The sequence below is a fragment of the Canis lupus genome, chromosome 15 (assembly GCF_011100685.1).
Source record: "Canis lupus familiaris isolate Mischka breed German Shepherd chromosome 15, alternate assembly UU_Cfam_GSD_1.0, whole genome shotgun sequence".
In the NCBI taxonomy this organism is placed as follows: domain Eukaryota; kingdom Metazoa; phylum Chordata; class Mammalia; order Carnivora; family Canidae; genus Canis; species Canis lupus.
The window spans coordinates 48,747,420-48,770,313 of record NC_049236.1 but is presented as its reverse complement, the minus strand read 5'-3'; the positions used below and the strand labels follow the sequence as shown (position 1 = coordinate 48,770,313).

The 22,894-nt window shown below is 34.2% G+C and overlaps 2 protein-coding genes across 12 annotated transcripts in view; one reads left to right on the top strand and one right to left on the bottom strand.

Annotated features, from left to right (window-relative positions):
* The window catches only part of LRBA (LPS responsive beige-like anchor protein), a 722,446-nt gene that overhangs the window by 588,360 nt on the left and 111,192 nt on the right, over positions 1-22,894 (top strand). The window lies entirely within an intron of this gene.
* LOC106559752 (40S ribosomal protein S20-like) lies at positions 10,233-10,594 on the bottom strand. The gene has a single exon (XM_038559003.1). The coding sequence runs from the start codon at positions 10,569-10,571 to the stop codon at positions 10,272-10,274; it is 300 nt and encodes a 99-aa protein (XP_038414931.1). The 5' UTR covers positions 10,572-10,594; the 3' UTR covers positions 10,233-10,271.

Sequence of the window (22,894 nt, the reverse complement as noted above, 5' to 3'; positions counted from 1 at the left end):
TCTTATACCAGGAAAATAATATAATTCTGTGCTCCAGGTTAGAAGGTCATGCACATTTTGGTAATCGAAACAAGATTTTCAAGTTATACCTTGTTATCTTTCCAGGGAAATCTTCATGTAATATTTAGAACATGAAAACTTAAAAGCACAGTAATCATTGTGTTCTTCAGACTCCTCCCTAGCGAACTCTTTTAAAGTCCTCTCTTATGTGCATTCTTATATTATTTCATGAAAAAGTAATACGTCTTTTCCTTTTTGCCGTAAGTTTCATAAAAGTTTAGAATCTAGGAGCTTTTTTTCTCCATTTTTAAAAGTAATGTCTTTGTCATACTCCATTTTAAAAGTGAAATCTTGGTGCCTGGCTGCTGAGTCAGTAGAGCATGAAACTCTTGATCTCAGGGTTGTGAGTTCAAGCCTCATGTTGGGTGGAGATTACTTAAAAATAAAAAGTAAAATCTAAATTCCATTGTGTTTTTAATGTACACTTAAAAATTCTTGCGTTTTAGCTTTCTAAGTCATATTTCTTACCTTTTATACCAACATTTATATTTTAATTCTGTCTTCCAGATCCTTATTGCAATCCCATTATTACTGAAATTACACACATTTTATGTATACTGGAAGCAATGCAGGGGAAGTGGAGTGAACATAGACCAATTTTCCCAATCCTGGATAAATCACTTTGCTAATTTGATAATCACTTTTGCTACACTAGGGAGTTTAACTTCCTGAGCCGTGGTGTCCTCATATGTAGTCTGAAGATTATGAATATAAAATTTTAATTTTCTATGTAAAAAAAGAAAGTAGTACCTAACATTATTCTGTCACAATCTTCAGGCACGTGTTTTGTTTTACTTTTACCCCATGCATTTTGGAAAATTAACTTAAAATGAGGGCCAAGACAAAGGCTAGCTCTGACAGATACTGAAGGAGATGTCAAACTTTTAAATGTAACAGTTGTCTCTGGTTAGGTGATTCCACATGCTCTGCCCAGGGGTTCATGGAAGTCAACAGAACGTATAGTAATTCCATAATTTTTTTCTTTTAGTGAATACCCTTTTAAAATACATTTATTGAAGTATAATATATGTACCATAAAATTCACATTTAGAAGTATGCAATGAGTTTTAGTAAACGTATACAGTTGTGTAACCATCACCACACTTTAGAACACTTTTATCACTCCAAGAGGTTTCCTTCTACCTCTTTGCAGTCAAGTTCTGCTCTGGGACTTTATGTCCCAGGCAACCACTGATTCTGTCTCTGTAGTATTGCTTTTTAAAGAAATTGTATGTAATTGGTGTTGTGCAGTATATAATCTTTGTGTGCCTGGCTTCTTTTATCAGCATGATATTTTTGAGATTCACCCATGTTGTTGCATATGTATCACAACATATCATATTGTATTGCTGCATAATATTCCATTGTATAGATATAATACATTTTTGTTTATTTATAATTTTCCAGTGTATGGTCATTTAGGATTTCCAGTTTGAGGCTATTATAAACATTTGCATATGTTTTAGGGTTTTCATTCTCATGGATAGATTCCTGGGAATTTAGTTGCTGGGTCATATAATGAGAAGTTGCAAGGAACTTGGAATTGTCAATATTATTTATTTTAGCTGCCCTAGTAGGAATCTCATTGTAATTTTAATTTGTGTTTCCCTAATGATTAATGATGTTGACTACCTTTTGACAGGCATATTTTCTACTCATATCTGTTCTTTGGTAAACTATTCGTATCGTTTGCCTATTTTCTGAAATTTTTTTTGTTATTTAATTTTAAGTGACCTTTATGTAGTCTTTGTGAAGGTTCTTTATCCAACATATGTTTTGCAAATAATCTTCTCCTAGTCTTTTCATTTTTTGATGGTTTCTCTGCATCCCAAATGAACAACCATTTTTAAAAAAATAGTTTCACTATTAGGTAGATATAAAATAACATTTATGTGACATTTGTAAGGTATAAATAATCATCCTTATTCTTCAGGAATATATTTTTAAGAGAAAAGATTAACTCATGTTCTAATCGTTTATTATTAGAACACTTTCTTAAATATGTTTTAAAATTTTAAATACCAAGGGAACCAGCTCTCTATTAATTATTACCATATTTAGTACTATTACAAAGAAGTTTGTTAGAGTGTTTAGTTCGCTTTAAAAGAGGTAGAAGGCAAAAAAACATCTGAATAAATTATATTAAAAGCTTTTCAATAATATTATGACAATTGAGGAAATTTAATTCTGTAAACTGAGGTAAGCCCCTCTCCTGATAATAATACCCCATCTCTGCTCTCACTACCTTTATCTCAGAAGAGCCACATCAGTTTGGGATGGGCTTCCCAAGGGCACCGTAGAAAAGAAGGTAGCAACCTACTAAATTGTTTTTAATCAGATTTCAGTTTTGCCTGCCCATGAAATTATATACAAAATAGTATTTTACAATACTAACTGCATATTTATTATAACTAACCATTAACTTTATTAAGCATTTGTGCCAGTGATTCCTTTTTCTGTGAGTTTTATGATGTCTTTGTAGTTAAGTCTCTGAATAAGCTTACATTAACAGAACTGCATAAAAATCCATTGCAAATTAAATGCAAACATAGTTTACAATCGAATATTTATATCTCTGATCTTTGAATTTTATAATTAGGAAAGATATTTGAGTTTACTTACATTTGTCTTAATGAAAGAACTCAATAACTCATTCACTTTCAAAAATATTTAGTATACACCTGTGATGAATAAAGCTTACCCTACAGTACAATCTGTATTGATTCATTTTATAATTTCCTCTTCACTTTGTATAAGTGATTAAATTATTAGTATGGTATTTTATGTATTTGTTAGCATGTTATCACATAGGGTTTTATCCTCCTCCTCTTTTTGGCTTACCTCTTCAAGTCCACAGATTTTATGCAATGATTGTAGCTCATGAAATGCATACTACTTTGATCTGTGACCTTTTTGTGGTGCTAATCGGGTTCCTGATATCATTATACCTTACTCATTAATCATATTTCCTGCAGCCCGTCAGGCAGCCAGACAGCACAAGTCCCTGTTTTCAGCCCTCTGTTGGCAGGTTTCTGCTTTTCCAGATTATTACAGACGATACTTTGGCTTCTCATAGCCAGAGCCACATCAAGCTGTGTGTTACAATTAAAGTCAGATGGTCCTCAGGTTGAACAGGGATATAGTGTTGCAGCTGTCTCTCTTCCTGGAACAAACCAGCACCAAGAACAGATGATCTATAGGACAGTGAATAATAACAGATTGTACAGTACTCTGCTGGTAGCAGGGGATCACAGAATTAATTAACTGACATACTCATTTTAAGATACACAGCATGTCTTTTTTATGTATTTGGCTGCCCATATATTAATTCAAATAAATACGATATTTTTTAGGAGCATGATTTTGATGGCAGACCAGTAATGCCACATTTTCTATTTTTGTTAGAGGACCATAAATACTATCTTACCTAAACATTTTAATCCTCAGAGCTTTCTGTAAGTAATGAAGATCTTATTTTCAAGTTGATTGCCAATTGGCAAATTGGCTAAAGTGTAGGATTTATGTACAGAAGACAACATCCTGTGTATTGTAGAAGGAAAACCCACTTAGGTCCAATTAGTCTTTCAGGTAAATAAATTATATTTTCTTTGTTCTGAACAGTTCAAATCAGGATAAAACCAAAGCAGTCTTAAGTCCATCCCAGATATTGGTCTGTATTACTTAATAACCTGAACCAGAAAAAAAAAATTATTCCAGATACTGCTTCAGAAATATAAATGAGAAACAGGCTTTCATACTTTAAAATAATATAACACTGTATGAGTTCAGACTGGTCATCAGTTATCTTTTATGATATAATGTTGATCTCACGGACCTATATTGTATTGCCTCTTACAACCCTCGAGTTTTAAGTTGCAGTAAGGGACAAACCCATACTCTGAGCGGGTAATGATAGGTCTATTTATAAAAGTTGAAGTGAAGCATTTTGTTTTAGCTGAAGGATATACAATTTGTTCAAATTATAATAAAAGAAATTTATTCACGTAAAGATACTTACTGAGTACCTCTCTGTGTGCCAGCGATGTTAGACTCAGTAAACAAGACAGACAATATCTCTCCTTCTTTGGAGGTTACTTCCTTTTTGATAACTTAGGTTTTTGAAGTAGAAGGCTTCTTAAGGCTGAGAGGTGGCATGAACCTAATATGGAAGGCTTCTGTTGATTAATGGTTCTGAGGTTACCAGTTAGAGTCACATTTGCTTTTGTTATATCTTCCGTAGCTTTTGTCTTCTCTACTATTTCAGAATGGTGACATGAGTAGTCATTTCCTTTAGAAGTTAAAGAAAAATAAAATGAGTATTTTGTCTCCTTTCCAGATGATATATGGACAGCTTACAAGTGATAATATCTTTTTATATTATTGTATGAGAAAAAAAATAAAATTTCCAGATTTCACTTCCCTACCAACCTTGGCTTTTTCCTATCTGTTGCTAAAATTTAAATGTATTCAACTTAAACCTTCATAGATCTTCTATCTCTGAAGTAACTTTATAATTTTTTCCTTTGAATTTGGAAAATTTACAAATCTCAAGTGATGACAGCATAGTTGAGACTACAAATCTGAAGTCTTTTTTAAAAAAAATTTATTTAAATTCAATTTGCCAACATATAGTATAACACCCAGTGCTTTTCCCATAAATCTCATGTCCTTAATGAAAAAGTGCTATATAGACATATAGCAGGACTTAAAACTTGAGATGAGTGAGTTTGCAATGATATAGCAATTTGATTATTGAATGGCATATTATGTTCCAAATTACAGTGTTTAGCAAAACTGTAAGGTTGAGAGGTTTGAGATTTGAAAGGGATTGCACTTATTTATTTTTTAACCTTTATTCACATCCTTGCTTCCAGTTTTTTGGAAAATACCATTTAAAAATCTTTCTTCAGAGACCTGACCAGGCAATATTTTTCTATTCCTTAGAATAGAAATACCGGGAACTAACATGCTTTTATTTCTATTGTTCCTTTTCCAATTGCTTTTTTCATTTTCCACATTGATAATGACATGACCAAGAATGTAAATAGCCATGATGGCTGGAGCGGGTAATCATTCTCAACTGTCGCTATATCCTTCCCATCCCTTCTCCATTCCCTGCAATTGTCAGATCCAAAGCTGTAGGAAATGAGAGCAGCTATATGTGGAGTTTGAAAAAAAATCTAAAATTACTATTGTTCCATTTTCTTTTGCTCCTGATATGTAATTTACTTTGAAACTTCTAGTTGTTAAAGGACATCTAAGTAGAAAAAAAGTTGTACCGTTGTGTTAGGTTATTAATTCTCCCTAAATTTATTTATAAATTCCATGTAAAAACAATTCAAGGCCCAACAAGTTTTGCCTTTTGAAATATGACAAATGGATTATAAAGGGTAGAGGGCCAATTATAGGTGAGACCTCTGAGAACAAGAACAGGTTTTGGGGACTTGCTTTATTATATATCAAGAATTATTTTAAAAGTATAATAACTAGGGGAGTTTAGGAGAAATAGACTGATTGAAGTGAACACAGAACCATGAAACAGACCAGGATATCTATTATGTTGCAGATCTGTAGAGAAGGACTTCTGAGTTTATGATGCTGAGATCCTTACTGTATTAGTTTCTTAGGGCTGCTATAACAAGTACCACAGACTGGGTGGCTTAAATAACAGAAATTTATTGATTTGCAGTTCTGGAGTCTAGAAGTCTGAAATCAGTTTGGCAGGATTGGTTCCTTGTGAGGGCTGTGAGGGAAGAATCTGTTCCAGGCCTTTAGTTGGCTTGTTCATAGCCGCCATCTCCCTGTGTCTCTTCACAGCATACTCCCTCTATGTATCTGTCCTCTATGTGTCTGTCTCTGTGTCCAAATTTCTCACTTTTATCAGGAAATTTACCAGTCATATTAAATTGGGGATCCACCCTACTACAGTACGACCTTATCTCAACATAAATTATTATATAAATAATCATTTTATATCCAAATAATGTCATTTTTTGAGTTAGAAAGAAGTTATGATTTCAGTATATGAATTTTGGGGAACATAATTCAACCCATAAAAATACCAATATGGAAAAAAAGTAAAATCAGAACCTTATACCACAAACAAAAATTAAAGTATTGGGACACCTGGGTGGCTCAGTTGTTGAGTGTCTACCTTCGGCTCAGGGCGTGATCCTGGTCTGCGGATCGAGTCCCATATTGGGCTCTCTGCAAGGAGCCTGCTTCTCCCTCTGCCTGTGTCTCTGCCTCTCTCTGTGTCTCTCATGAATAAATAAAAATCTTCTAAAAGTAAAGTATGGTAAAGCTTTAAATGTGAAGACAAACCATAAACTTTTAGAAAATAATACAGGAAGATTTCTTTGTGAAGTTGAAATAGGGAAAAGTTTTCCAAACAAGAAAAAAAAGTAAAAAATTATATATCACGTTAATTGGTTTTTGGATGTTAAACCAACATTGTATTCCTTGAATATATCACACTTGGATGGTATAAATTCTTTTAATATATATGGTATTTTGTTTTGTTAATATTTTGTTGTGAAATTATTACTTTTGAGGATTGTTGCATCTGTGCTCATGAGGAATATCGGTATGTAGTTTTCTTTTTTGTGATATCTTTGACTTTAATACCAGGATGATATTGGTCTTATAGAATGAAATATGGTAAAGTGTTCTTCTTCCACTATTTCCTGAAAGACGTTGGAAATATTTAGTGGGGTTCACCACTGAAGCCATTGGACATGGACTTTTCATTGGAGGAGGATTTTAAATTACCGATTCAGTTTTTTTACTTGTTACAGGTTAATTCAGATTTTCTACTTTTTTTCTTGTATCAGTTTCAGTAATTTGTATGTTTCTAGGAGCTTGTCCATGTAATATAACTTATTGGTATAAAGTTCATAATATGCCTTATTTTAATTTTTCTAATGTTGGTAGAGATGTGTTATATCATTCATCCCTAATTTTTGGTAATTTATATCTTTTTTTCATGGTCAGTCTGGCTAGCTAAAGTTTTGTCCATTTTTTTTATCTTTTTAAAGAACCAGCTTTTCATTTCATTTATCTTTGTCTACTATGTTTCTGTTTTTTCTTTCACTGAGGGATGACTCTAATATCCACTATTTTTTTTCCTTTTGCTTGCTTTGGGTTTACTCTTTTGCTAGATTCTTAATTTAGGAAATTAGGTTTTTATTTGGTTTCTTTCTTCTTTGCTAATACTGACTTTTACAGTATGAATTTCCTCTTATGTACTATTTTTTGCTGCATCCCATTAATTTTGATGTTTTGTTTACTTATCTTCATTCATCTCATAACATCTTCTGATTTCCCCTGTGATTTTTTTTGACTCCTAGAACATTCAGAAATGTATTGCTTAGTTTTCAGACATTTGTGAATTTTCCTAATTTCCTTCTATTTTTCATGTCCAGTTTAATTTCATGATTGGAAAATATACTTTGTATGACTATTTTAAAGGCACTGAAACTTGCCTTATGCCTAGCATGTGGTCCCTATTGGAGAATTTTCCATTTGTTTTTGAGAAGAATGGGTATTCCCCTGCTGTTTAGTATTCTTTAGATATCAGTTGATCAAGTTGGTTTACTGTCTTCAAGTCTTCTAGATCTTTGCTGATTGTCTGTTTCTGTCCGTTTTTAGTAGTGGTATGTTGAAGTCCCCAGATATGTCACTGTTGTCAGTTTTTGCTTCATGTATTTTTGATCTGTGATGTTAAGTGTGTGTGTTAGTTTCCTATGAGTGCTATAACAAATTACCAAAAACTTGGTGGCTTAAAACAACAGAAATTTTTTCTCTCACAATTCCAGAAGCCAGAAGCCCAAAATTAGTATTACTTTTCCTCCAGAAGATCTCTGCCTCTGTCCTCACATCACCTTCTCCTCTTCTGTCTATAGTGAAATCTCTCCCTGCCTCCCTTTTACAAAGGATACATGGGATTACATTTAGGGTCCTTCCTGATAATTTTGCTTAATGTTTACATCTCAAGATCCTTAATTTAACAGACCTTTTCTCCACATAAAGTACCAGCTACAGGTTCTAGAGATTAGGATTTAATATCTTTTTTCGGGAGTTGGGCAGCATTTTTCAGCCTACCACTGTGCATATGTATTTATATTTGTTATTTTTTCCTGATGAACGCTGATGAACTGTTTTTTCATTATAAGTTGTCCCTTTTTGTTTCTAGTAATTTTTTAGTCTGTTTCACCTGATAATTAGTATAGCTTAGTCCACCTCTCTTAAAATTATACTATTTGTATTATATATAGCTTTCCATTTTTTCACTTTCAACCTATTTGTATTTGATTATAAAGTGCATCTTTTGTAGTTAGCAGATAGGTGGATCATGTTATTTATCTAGTCTAATAGTCTTTGCCATTTAAAGCCATGATTGATGTGGTTGGATTCATGTCTACCATTTTACTTATTATGTTCTTTAGTCTTAGGTCTTTTGTTTCTCTGTTCCTAACTTTATAATTTTCTTTTACTTTGAATAGATCATTTTTAGTCTACTATTTTAATTTCATTAATTTTTTTTTACTATTTCTTGTAACTATTTTATAGGGATTGCTCTAGAGACAGTATACATCTTAATTTGTGTCATTTACTTCATAATAATACTAGCTTAATTTCAGTAGGGTTTAGTGACTTTTTCAAATCCAGCTATGTCCTCCCTCCCTATTTTGTGCTGTTGCCAAATATATTACTTCTATATATGTTATAAATCCACTACACAGTGTTACACGTATTGCTTTATGCAATCTGTCTTCTAAAGAAGTTAGGAAACGAAAAAAAAAATACCTATCAATTTTATTTCCTAATGTTACCTTAATAGAAACATTCCAAAATAAAAGAGTGCCTCAGATACTCAACATCATATAAGAATGGGGCAATTCCCATATAGGAAAAGTTCTGTAGAATTGAAGTTTATACTTTCAAATACCAATGTTTGTCATTGTTTCTCTTAAAAAAATCTTTTTATGAAATGGATTATACATTTCCCTGTCTCTTAAGCAGAGAATTCTGAACGTAAATACCCTTTTCTGGAATACTCATGGCTAAATATTCAGATAGTGTTGTAATGTCCTGAAAAGTTAGAGGTATATAGAGCTTTTTACTCCTCAGCCAAAATGATCCACATTTCTCTGCTTTCTTTTAGCTTTTCTGTCAGCATTTCAGAATTGTTTCTTGTGTCAACTGTCACTTCTTATCACTTTTCTCTATCAGAGTTTCCATCTTTCTTTGAGCTATTATATTAGTTTATGCATATATGGCAAAGTAATAGTCTGAAGGATGACCCAGTGACTCCCATCTTTAAAGCTCATAAGCTTTTGGGGCACCTGGGTGACTCAGTGGTTGAGCAGCTGCCTTCGGCTCAGGTCATGATCCCAGGGTCTTGGAATTGAGTCCCACATCATCCTGCTTCTCCCTCTGTCTATGTCTCTGCCTCTCTCTCTCTGTTTCTCTCATGAATAAATAAATAAAATATTTAAAAATATATAAAGCTCATAAGCTTTGTGCTTGTTTTCCTCATGGCCTTCAGTTACTTTGAGTTATGCTATGTTCTAGATGCACACTAGAAGACCTTAAGTCTGAATTCTGGATAAATGAAACAAACTATATTTTGTTTAGTGACATATTACTGTGCTATGTACAGGAAAATAAAGTGAAATATATCTAAGGTATACCAAATTAATGTTGGAAAAGTATCTAAATTAGTGTTTATTCTGAAGTAACTTCCTGCTGACATTATTATTTAATGTTTCATTAAAATATTAATGTAACATTAAAAACATTTTAAATTTTGTAAGAATAATTAAAAGAATTCCTCCCCACGTATATTCACCATCTCCATAATTCTGAAAAGGTTTGTGTCTAATAGTGATTACTCATCCTTGCAGACTTCAGCCTCAATGATACAGCTGGAAATGTGAGGGAGAATTACAGATTTCTTTTTTACCTGGCCTAAGAACCTGTAATAGTTGTGGTAGCTTTTCACTTCTGGAACAGGTTCTAGCTCATAGATTTATGCCATTATTTTCTTACCACAGTGCCTACCACATGCTATTCCTTTTCATTGAAATGTGAGCCTACTCTTTTTTTTTTTTTAAACAACAGATAATCAATTTATTAAAAAGGTTGATTTAAGCATCTGCAATGGTGACTTCAACCTCGACTCCAGGCTCAATACTGATGGAGGTAATCTATTTAACAATCTCTGAAGGACTGTGCAGATCAATGAGTGGCTTGTGGATCCTCATCTGAAAACGATCCCAAGTCTTAGAACCTTCACCACAAGGAGTCTTTCTCGTAGTGATTCTGAGAGTCTTGGTAGGCATCCACACTGGTCCTTTCACTTTGAGATTCTTTTCCTTTGCACCTCTGATCAAGTCAGCACACACCTTTTCCAAAGATTTTACGTTGCAGCTGGTTAGAGTAATTCTAAGTCGGTGAATCACCACCTCTGGTTCTACGGGTGTCTTCCCAGTGTCTTTAAATGCCATGGCTGCGGTGCGGCTTCCTGACCGACTTGGTCCTCAGCGAACAGCGGTGAGTCAGGAGCAGGAGCGAGGCACCCTAAGCTCCGCTCTAGCTGCAACCGTGTCTTCCTCAAAGAGCCCTACTCTTTTTTTAACCAAACTGTATCTTAAAACTCATAACCTTACCCTTCTTACCACCCCCCTCAAAAAACAAAATAAAAACTTGCAAATAGCTTTTCTTAAAACTTATCTTCCTTGAACTGTTTCATAAAAACCTCTACATATTACTCTGTAGCCTCCCTGTAGCTCAGTCTTAATCTGATTTTATACGCATATGACTCATAGGTCCTTGCCTAGTGGATATCTTCTATTCTCATATAGAGAATCCTGGTTACAAGTATAAACTGTATCATTTACAGTAATGTATTTTAAAATGTGGCGCATGGAAAACAACCTGTATCAGAATCCCCTGGAAGTACAGTTAATAAATTGTGACATTTACCCATATGGTGATTTGTTTTTCATATATTTGGATTCCTATATAGTTTTGACTGAGAGAGAAACAGCTAGCCAAAAAGAAGAAACATGCTGATTACTTTGATAGTTAAGTTTCTCATGACAAATAATTTTGCTTTATATGTTATAACTCACATATTTGTTTAGTACAAGTTAATAACCAAAATATCCATCAACAATTAGACATGATAAAAATTAAGCAATGGCCATGTTAGATTGATCCCTCTCATCTCCAATACAGTTTTTTCCACTCTTAGGTTACATAGAAATTCACAAATGCTTTCTTCCAGCACTTGCTTCACTTTTTCACATTTAGGTGTCTGATCCTTGGTTTCTGGTATGAAAAACAGATCTAAGTTTACCTTATTCATATGATTAGCCCATACCATTTATTTTGAAGTTCATATTTTTTCCCCATTGTTTTGAGGTTAGGAAGGGAGTTTATATCTCCTTTTTTGGCAACTAACACTGAACCACTAGGATAGTTCAGAATAAGTACTAAACAAATATTTGATGAATAAATATGTGAGCAATTTAATATATTTCTTTAAGTTCTTGAAGTAGCTTAATGTGCTGATTCAGGGGAAAAAATAATAAAGTGTCATCTTTGGTAACTTAGTACTTGTCCAGAGCAATTTAAGTTCTCCAGAGGTTAGAAGGAAGAAGGAGAAGGAGGTGGAAGAGAAGGCGGATTTTATACAGAATTTAATCTTTGTGTAAATTATCACAGTAACATGCTGCCAGGTACAGCTGGAAATTCTAATTTCTGCCAGGGACTAATGATAATGGTTGGAGAAAAAAAAAGTGAGACTAATGGGCTCACGATATGGGACTAGAAGCTGAATTCACAGACAATGCTTACTCACCCAATTCCTCTTATGACCACCATTGCTTCTTGCGGTGCTCTGCAGGGCTGGGAAGAAGTTGCCTTCAGTCCCTCATTGCTTTTGTTTCTGGCACTGAGCCATGTCACCCACAGTTGCAGTGTACCTGAGAAGCACCATGTTTGCTATGGGTTTTCTTCTGCTTATGGATGCTCTCGTGTAACTCTCTGCACAGTGATACCCAATAAATGACTGTTACTGAAGTATTTATGTCCGTTGGACTTGCCAAAAAGTAGAATACATCCAACATATTTTTTTCCAGCTAAAATGTGTAACCCAGCAAATTTCTTGGTCATGGTAGCCAGAAAGTGACCTTTTACCAAAAAAAGAAGAAAAGGAAGATGAGGATTGTTTCATGCTTTTCCAGCATGATTATTTTTTACGACCTGGTTGATTCTTGTACTCTGTATTTGAGAATGATCGTTCAAAAATAAACATTAGGTTGGATATCAGAGTACTTGCAATGCTAGGAAAAAATGAGTGGTTTTGAGAGTATTGTATAAATATGAAAAGGTGGCTGGTTTTCTCTATATTAACAGATATTCCAAATATGTTAGGATACTTTCTATAAAAGGTAGATATTCTGGTTTCTTATTTTTAAACAAAGGCAAATTTGGTTTGCCTAATTGTTCTCATATTAAATAATATATTAACTTGAATGTCATACTGCTTGTATTTTACATAGAAATGCACATCTCATGTTTCTGAGATATTTTAGATTTTTTTAGCTTAAATCAGTTTCTGAATTTTATTTTCTCTCTCTCTTCCTTCTTCCTTCTTTCTTTTTTATTCATTTTATTTTTTGTTTTAAATATTTATGTCCTACTTGAACATTAAATTTTTTTCTACATTTTATTTGAGAATCTTTTTTTTAAAGATTTTATTTATTTATTTACTTATTTAGAAAGTGAGAGGAGGAGGAGGACAGAGGGAGGAGAGAGAGAATCTCAAGCAGACCTCATGCTGAGTGCCTAGAGCTGGATATGCAGGGTTTGATCTCACTACCATAAGACCATGACCAGAGTGGAAATCAAGAGTTAGATGTTTAACCAGCTGAGCTAGCCAGGTGTCCTGAGAATCATTTTCAACTTAGAGTTGCAGGAATAAAAATACTACATAGAACATTTATATGTTCTTTCCCCAGTTTAACTGTTGACTCTGCCTGCCCTTGGAGGGCAGCGGGGGAACATGCACAGGAAGTTGACTTATCTCTGTGGGATTGGGAGAAAGCACAAACTCAGTTGAGTTCATCACAAGACCTTCCTTACAATAAATGCTGAAAGGAATTCTTCAAGCTAAAATGAAAGAATACTAACTTGTAAATGAAAACATGAAAATTTAAAACACACTGATAAAGATAAGTGTATAGTCAGAAAAAGAATATTCTAATACTGTATTATTAGTAGTGTGTTAATCACTTAACTCTATTATAAAAATTAAAAGACAAAAGGATTAAAAATAACTAGCTATCATAATCTGTCAATGGATACGCAATATAAAAAGATATAAATTCTGACATCAAAAACCTAAAATGGAGTGGGATAGAATTTTTCTATGCAAAGTTATGAATTTAAAATAGGCTTAACGTAGTAAGATTTCTCTTTGTCTTTCTTTTTAAGATTTTATTTATCTATTCATGAGAGACACACACATAGAGTGAGAGCAGAGACACAGGCAGAGGGAGAAGCAGGCCCCATGCAGGGAGCCTGACGTGGGACTTGATCTCAGATCTCCAGGATCAGGCCCTGGACTGAAGGCGGTGCTAAACCGCTGAGCCACCCGGCCTGCCAATCTTATTAGTAAGATGTCTTATATAAGCCTCAGGATAACTACAAAGCAGAAAGATAAAGAGAATATACTCTACATGCTAGATACACAAAAAGATAAGAGAATCAAAGCATACCATTTCAGAAATCATCAGTTCACAGAGGAAGACAGCAAGAGAGAAAGAAAGGAACTATATAACATCCAGGAAACAATTAAAAAGATGGCATTAGTAAGTCTTTACCTGTTAATAATAGCTTAGATATAGAAGAGAGAAATCAACAATGATACATTAATAGTAGGTGGTTTCAGCACTTCACTTTCAACAATGGATAGATTATCTAGACAGAAGAGCACTAAAACATTGGACTAGAATTATACTTAAGACCAAATGGACGTAGCAGATAAATACAGAATGTTTTATCCAACAATGGCAGAACACATATTCTTCTTAAGTGCACACAGAACATTCTCTAAGTATATCATATGCTAGGTGAGAAAACAAGTCTTGGCCAATTTAAGAAGATTGAAACCATACTAACTTTCTTTTTCAAAATAGTGATGTAGAGCTATCCCAGATACAAACCTGTGCATATATAGTCAACTGATCTTTGGCAGGAGTGCCAGGAATACACAGTGGGGGGAGGATAGTCTATTCAATAAATGGTGTTGGGAAACTGGATAACCACATGCAAAGGAATGAAAGTCTTACATTACTCAACAAAAATCAATTTGAAATGGATTAAAGGTGTAAATATAAGAACTAGAACTGTAAAACTTGTAGAAGATAACATAGGGAAAAAACTCTCTGACATTGATATTGGCAATAATTTTTTTAAAAGATTTTTTATTCATGAGAAACACAGAGAGGAGAGAGAGAGAGGCAGAGACACAGGCAGAGGTAGAAGTAGGCTCCATGCAGGGAGCCCGACGTGGGACTCGATGCCGGGTCTCCAGGATCATGCCCTGGGCTGAAGGCGGCGCTACACTGCTGAGCCACCTGGGCTGCCCTGGCAATAATTTTTTTTTATATGACTCAAAAGCAAAGATAAACAAATGAGAGTACATCAAACTAAAAAGCTTCTGCCCAGTAAACAGTCAACAAAATATAAAGGCAAGCTATGAAATGGGAGAAAATATTTTCGAACTTTATATACAATAAGATTAATACCCATATTATATAAGAAACTTATGCACCTCAATAGCAAAAAAAGAAAGAAAGAAAGAAAAAAATGACCTCAATTAAAAATAAGCAAAATATCTGAATAGACATTTTTCCAAAGACATACAAATGGCCCACTGGTATACACAAAAAGGTATTCAGCATCACTAATCATCAGAGGAGTGCAAATCAAAACTATAATGTGTACCTGTTAGGATAGTTTTTTCAAAAAGACCATATAGCAAGTGTTGGCCGGGAATAAAGAAGATGGTGTGTATACAGTGGAATATTATTTACCCATGAATAAGAACGAAATCCTGCCATTTGCAACAAGATGGATTAACCTAGAGAACATCATGCTAGGTTAAATTAGGCAGGCAGAGGAAGACAAATACTGTATGATTTAATTTACATATGGAGTCAATTAAAAAAAAGATGCCAAATTCATTCATAGAAACAGAGTAAAATGGTGGTTACCAAGTCTCTAGGGTGGAGGAAATAGCATCTGCTAGTCAAAAAGGTATAGAGCTTTAGTTACAAGATGAATAAGCCCTGGGGATCTAACGTACAGCATGTAAATGAAACCAATAGTTATTTAATACTATAATTAGTAATGCAGTGTTATGCATGTGAAATTTGCTAAAAGAGTAGAACTTAAGCACTTTACCATATACACTAAAAAAGAAAAAGGTAAAACTATGTTAGCTGATAGATATGTTAATTAATCTGATTCTTGTAATTATTTCACAAAGTACACCTATGTGAAATCTTCACAGTATGCACTTTAAAAATATACAATTTTGTCAGTTGTATTTTAATCTAAAAAATTTTTTTAATCTAAAAAATTTTTTATAAAATTGTGGTTATGTGTATAGTATCTAAACATAATAAAAATATAAGGGCATATACCAACACCTTAATAGTTGATGCTGGGGTGAGACCTGGGTCGATCCCAGGTCTCCAGGATCAGGCCCTGGGCTGAAGGCGGTGCTAAACCGCTGAGCCACCCGGCCTGCCCATCGTATTAGTAAGATGTTTTATATAAGCCTCAGGATAACTACAAAGCAGAAAGATAAAGAGAATACATTCTACATGCTAGATACACAAAAAGATAAGAGAATCAAAGCATACCATTTCAGAAATCATCTGAAATGGTATTTTTTTTCTCTTCTAAATTTTCTTTAGGGACTAGCTCTTATTTTTAATAACAAAATATAACAATATAACAATATTAATATAACAATATATTAACATTGTGTTTGAAAAATGGTAACAGAGTTATACATTAGAAAGAAGTTTAGTGGTCTATAAGGATAAGATGAGGGAAACTTTTTTTTTTTAAATCATTCTAGAGAATCAACTACCAATAGAATACAAAGGTCATTGGTTTATTTCCTAAATAGAGATTGATTTAAAATGTCCCTTGCCTAGGCACTGACACTTGACAATTGCCATATGAAATGAATGAATAAGCTTATAGTCTGGAAAGTGTATGAAATAGGAAATAATGGGATTTTCTACATGGCTGTAGCATAGGTTTCTTGGGCAAGAAAAGCCAATGATAAGTCTTGAGAGGTAGGTGGAGGCCACATTTATGAAGCTTTTATACCTTACTAAGGAGTTGGTACCTCATCTTCTAGACAGCCAGGAATCACTAGAAAGACACAGAAGGGACATGATTATATTTAATTTATTGATAAGGAAGATGGAAATGTGAACTTTGGGCTAGAGTTGGGAAAAAGGAGACAGGAAATTCAGGAAGCTATTATAGGGAACTGAGCAAAAGATGAACAAGAACAATAGTTAAAACAATGGCAGAGGGGATAGAGAAGACATTCTAGATATCTGGGTCATAATAGAAGTTGAAGATGACCTTGAGATTTTAAACTGAGATTACTGGGTGAATTGTCTTACTAACAACTGAAATATGTATTATAGGAAGAGGATGAAATATACTTTTTAAGAAAGATAAATTCAATTTTGAATATATTATAGTTGAGATATTTTTAATACGGATTTCAGAATATAGTGGGGTAAATGATAATAGTAGGGTAAATGATAGTTCTATTAAGTAACTTTTAAATTCCTGTTTTATCTTGCAAGTACAGTAATAGATAATATTAACATGTAATTGATTGAGGTAATTAGACCATCTTTTCCTGACTCTTCTGGCTCATTTTTGCCACACTAGCCTTTCTTTTTTTTTTTTTTTTTCACACTAGCCTTTCTTATCTCTTATTTGGACTATCCAATAAGCTGCTTTCTAGTCTCACTACCTCTTTAGATATATTTAATATGCTGCTGAAGGGTCTATCTTCTAAACGTGTAGTACAACCATATTATTCTCTTGCATTGAAATCATGACTGTAGTGGGATTCCTTTTAGAACCACCCCCCCACCAATTTCACCACTGAGAACTCAGCTACACGTAGAAATTATGCCTGTAGTATATTGTCACAGTAAATTTTCTGTCTCTGACATTCTATTTTCTTTTTTTTTTTTTACATCCTATTACAGTGAGTGAAATCTGTTCCCTCTAACTTCTTCTTGTTGATCTTTATTCCATCCCCAAAACCCAAAAAAAGCAAATTTAAATGTTACTTAGTGCTTCTGATATATGGTTGACAACTGCATGGGTCTATTTATACATGAACTTTTTTTTACAGTACTCTAAATGATTTTTCCTTATGTTTTTTTTAAGATTTTATTTATTTATTTATTCATGAGAGAGACAGAGAGAGGCAGAGACATAGGCAGAGGGAGAAGCAGGCTCCCTGCAGGGAGCCCAATGTGGAACTCCATTCCCTGACCCCAGGATCATGCCCTGAGCCAGAGGCAGATGCTTAACCCCTGAGCCACCCAGGCATCCCTCCTTATGGTTTTCTTAATAACATTTTCTTTTCTCTAGCTTATTTTATTATAAAAATATTGTATATAATGTATATAACATACAAAATATGTATTAATTAGCTGTTTATGTTATTGGTAAGGCTTCCCGTCAATAGTAGGCTATGAGCAGTTAAGTTTTAGAAGAGTTAAAAATTATGTATGGATTTTTGACTGGGAGAAGTGGTTAATGCCTCTAACCCCCACGTTGTTCAGCAGTCAATTCTATAAATATAATAGCCAGAACTACAAAGTCCTTTTTTTTTTCTGTGAAATCTCAGGTGTACTTTGTATTTCTCTTACAACTTTCTTTATTCTGCTACGTATTATACCTACTGCTATTAGCCTAGCTTTTCGTCTTTCTCATTATCTGTAAATAATAGCATAAACGTAATAAGATTCCAGGAAATATTCCATAGACACACCTACAGTTCTAATTCAGGTAAATTTAAGTCGCATGTATAATAGATTTGGTCATGTGTTTTGCACTTACATATCAACTATCTCAATAATTTTGTAAAATTGTGTGATACATGCATGGACAAGTATGATGCATATATACTCAGAATATTAGGAATGTTGTCCCAGATGTTCAGTATTAGCTAACTTGTAACCATGGTTAAGTTACTTAACCTCTCTTGACAGCAAATAGATAATGGATATTAAATAAGGGCAGTAGGTTTTAAGCATTATGACAGATTTAGAATAGGTGTGATACTGAATGATCACGTGGCTACTGACACAAGGGAATTGTGATGTAAAAGAAGATTAAATCTTCTTTACTGTGGTAACACAAAATAATGATGGGTAACACTTTTTTGACGTGAAAATGCATTCAGTAGAGAAAATTAATGGGTCAGCACCATGTCTGAGTTTCTTACAAGGACATCTGAAGTTATTTATTACTCCCGTGAAAATGTCTTCAGCCTATTCTTTACATAAAAGTGTCTGCAATTCATGCATTAAATGTTTATAATCTAGCACTGGCTGATAGAATCTGCATTTCAACTCCAAAAATTAGTGGTTATGGATAACTTGAGATTGATGATCCCATAAAAGAAGTAAATTATGAATTCATAGTCTAGAGTTGTAGAGTTGAAGAAGAAATATATTATTATAATGTATGACTTGCAAGTAGAGAAAAGCATTTAAAAAAAATATTTTCTCAGCACATTTCTTTCATTGCTTCTCAAAGTCCAGTGTTTCGTTCAGCAAATATTTATTGGTACCTACCCTGTGCCAATTCTGGAAAGATACAAGGACGAATATTATGGAACTCTGCCATAAAGGGAATTTACCATTTAGTAATGGAAATAACTGGTACAGAATGTGACAAATTGGAGCATAGGTGACAGAGGAATGAAGATATTTAAAAGACATTTGAGCTGGGTATTGAAGGATTTTCTGTCTCTAAGAAATACATTTCATGTTTGAGTATAGTTGATCTCTTAGGGCTTTCATCTGATCATATTGCCTTTTTAGACTATATATGCATATCCTGTTTTTCTAAATATAACTATTTTTACTGCTGATTTTATGATTTACAGTTTTCATATAGACCAAAAAGTAGTTGTTTAAATGGAGATGGAAAGTTTCTTTCCAAGATAAAGTCTGAGCTGGTAGGCAATCCATGGAATTAGGAAAAATGTAATCTATGATGTTCCCAGTTCCTTCTTCCTTGTTCTTCCATTGCTTGGGTTTATTCTTCTTTTGCAGTCAGCTTTCATATTCACATCCTAGCCCTTTGGAAAGAGACAAGCAGCTTCTCTTTTAAAGGATGTGACTAGGAAGTTGGGTGCATCACTTCTGCTCACATCCCAATTTCTAAAATTTAGTCTCATGTTTGCTGTTAGCAGCATGGGAGTTTGGGGTGTGTAATATCAAGCTCAGTTCCCTAAATTGCAAAGCAGGATGGGTCTGTTGCTAAAAGTAAAAAAGATAAAATGGATTAATGGGAAAGATTTAGTTGTCTGTACTATAGTAAATCAGGAAATTGATATTATAGAATATGCCGGGAGAAAATTTCTGGTTTTGAACTTGGGAGTTCTAATGGAGTTTATTTGGCTTCATTACTATCACCTTATTTTATTAAAACTGTCTTTGTCATCCTTTGCTTTTCTTTCTTGATACTACCTGAAAAAAAGGCACTAATAGGAAGAAGAAAGGATCACACAGTGGTAGAAAGAAGAATTAAAGGGATTAACTTGAATCCCTTGAGGAGGAAATTTTTGTCTGTTTTATATTCCCAGTTGCCTATGGAACAAGAACTATTTGTGGAAGCTAGGGAAGGTTGAGAGTTCTAGAGCAAGAACAGCAAAAAAACAGGCGAGAAAGCTTTACTCACAGTTAGCAGTAAAGGTTTCCTCCAAAGTGAGCTTGCTCTATACTTCTGGCATTTATCAGGAAGTAGGAAAAGTAGGTCAGCAAGGAAAAAAACGTGTTGTGGCAAAGTGACAAAATATGGTGTGGGCAGATGGTCCAGTTCACTTACCATTCTGTTCTCAGAAAAGATGTTCTGAAGTATGGGAAACATTATTCAAGAGATTACTTATTAACTATTTTCAATTCTCAGGAAAGATAGCCAAAGTATAAGTCCAGGGAAAGCGCATTCTGAAGTTTATCTACATTTATCAAGAAAATGGATGGCTTATGCAAGTTCAAGAAAGGTATATCCTTGGGTTTTGGACTTAGCAAGAAAATAGGTTCTTTTATGTGTGAGAGTCGCAGAAAAATCTTAACCCCTTATAGAAGGAAGCCTCCTATATTTAATTTATATGCTAAAATGTCTCATTATAATGACAGATTGAAGTATCGAAGTATAAAAGTAGAATTACCAACCATAATGCCCTGTGATTGCACTGAAATTGTGATTTCAAGTGCTTGAAAAAATTAGCGACTCATTTCTAAATAAATAAAACATTAGTTGCAGGTATTCTATTCATCCTCATTCATGAGCAAAAAATAAATAAATAATCTAAACAGAAATAGAGGAGTTCACCTGGGTGGCTCAGTCAGCTCAGGTCATGATCCCAGGGTCCTGGAACTGAGCCCTGTGTCAGGCTTCCTGCTCAGCATGGAGTCTGCCCCTCACTCCCTCTGCCTGCTGCTCCCGCTGCTTGTGCTTTCTCTGTCAAATAAATAAATACAATCATTAAAAAAAAATAGAAATCCAGATCCTAGTATTCTCACAACAGATTACAGTCCCACATTCATTGCTAACAACACTGACAATATGTACCATATGAACTTCCTGGTGAATTTATTCATTATTGATCTTGCCACTTACAATGGCTGAAATAAGACCAGTGGTACCTGAGGGTGAGATACTAGACACATCTCTGGCTTTAGAGTCTTCTCATCCTCCTGTTTTTAAAGATTTATTTATTTATTTTAGAGAGAGGTGGCAGGGGACATGGGTTGCAGAGGGAGAGGGAGAGTCTCAAGCAGACTCTACATTGAGCAGGGAGCCCGATGCAGGACTTGATCCCACGACCCTGAGATCACGATCTGAGCTGAAATCAAGAGTCAGAGGCTTAACCGACTGTACCACCCAGACACTCTTGATTCAGGTCATAAGCAGGCAAAATTCTGAGCATTAATCTCCTGCAGAAATACTTCTTAATGTAAATGTTCCTAGCAATGTTGCAAGTGATTCTTTCAGATCTTTTACAAAAGTATAAATTGAAGATACCATTCATTTTTTGCATGTAATATTGATCGTCTTAAACCATGTGTGCTAACAATTCTTTATATTCTTTATTCATCCAACAATTAACAGGTCACATACCTATCTAGGCTCTAGAATAGTGTTATTGACCAAAAGTTTCTGTGATGATGGAAATATGTATTATCCTTTATGGTAACCACTAGCCATATATGGCTATTGAGCACTTGAAATATCACTAATATTACTGAGGAACTGAATTTTACATTTTAACTGACTTAAATTTAAATAGCTATAATTGGCTAGTAGTTGCAGTATATGTGGTGAAGCTGTTGAGATACAGTGGTTAAAAATAAAGTCTCTGGGGTGCCTGGGTGGCTCAGGTAGTTAAGTATCTGACTTTTGATCTCAGCTCAGGTCTTGATCTCAGGGTTCTGAATTCAAGCCCCTTATTGGGCTTTCACACTGGGCGCGGAGTCTACATTGAGTGAGTGAGTGAGTGAGTGAGTGAGTGAGTGAGTGAGTGATTAAAGTTAGTAAGTAGGTAAGTTCCTACCTTCTTGAGTTTACTTTTCTATTGTGATATCCATGAACCAGTTTAAACACTTTATTGTATGTAACCTTACTTAAGCCTTTTAAAAAATTGTATCGTTTGTTGTGAAACTTTTAGTTTTACTCTTTGCTATGGACTGTATTGTGTCCCTATAAAATTGATATGTTGTAGCCCTATTTCCCATGTCACTCTACCGGACATATAGGGCATCTAAGGAAGTAATTAAGTTTAAATGAGGTCATAAGGGTAAAACCTCTATCCAATAGTGCTGGCATCTTTTACAACAGTCATGTTATGGAAGGAGATAAATTCCCATTGATAGATAAGCAGATAAAAGACGGTATGATATGTATATACAGTGGAATATTACTCAGCCATAAAAAGAATGAAATCTTACCATTTGTGACAACATAGATGGACCTAGAGGATATTACATTGAGTGCAGTAAGACAGAGAAAGAGGAATACCATGTGATTTCACTTATATGTGGAATCTAAAAAATGAAACAAACAAAACAAAATAGACTGATTTTAAATACAGAGAAAAAAATGGTAGTTTCCAGAGGGAATGGGTATAGGGGGATAGGAAAAATAGGTGAAGGGAATTATGAGGTACAAACTTTAGTTTTAAAAAAGAGTAAGGGCATGATCCTGAAGTCCTGGGATCGAGTCCCACGTCAGGCTCCCTGCGTGGAGCCTGCTTCTCCCTCTGCCTGTGTCTCTGCCTCTCTCTCTGTGTCTTTCATGAATAAATAAATAAAATCTTTTAAAAAATAAAATAAAATGAGTTAAGTTGTGGAGATGTAAAGTACAGCTTAAGGAATATTGTCAATAATATTGTTACAACTTTGTATAGTGACAGATAGTAACTGGACTTACTGTGTTGAATATTTCATAAGGTACATAAATGTGGAATCAC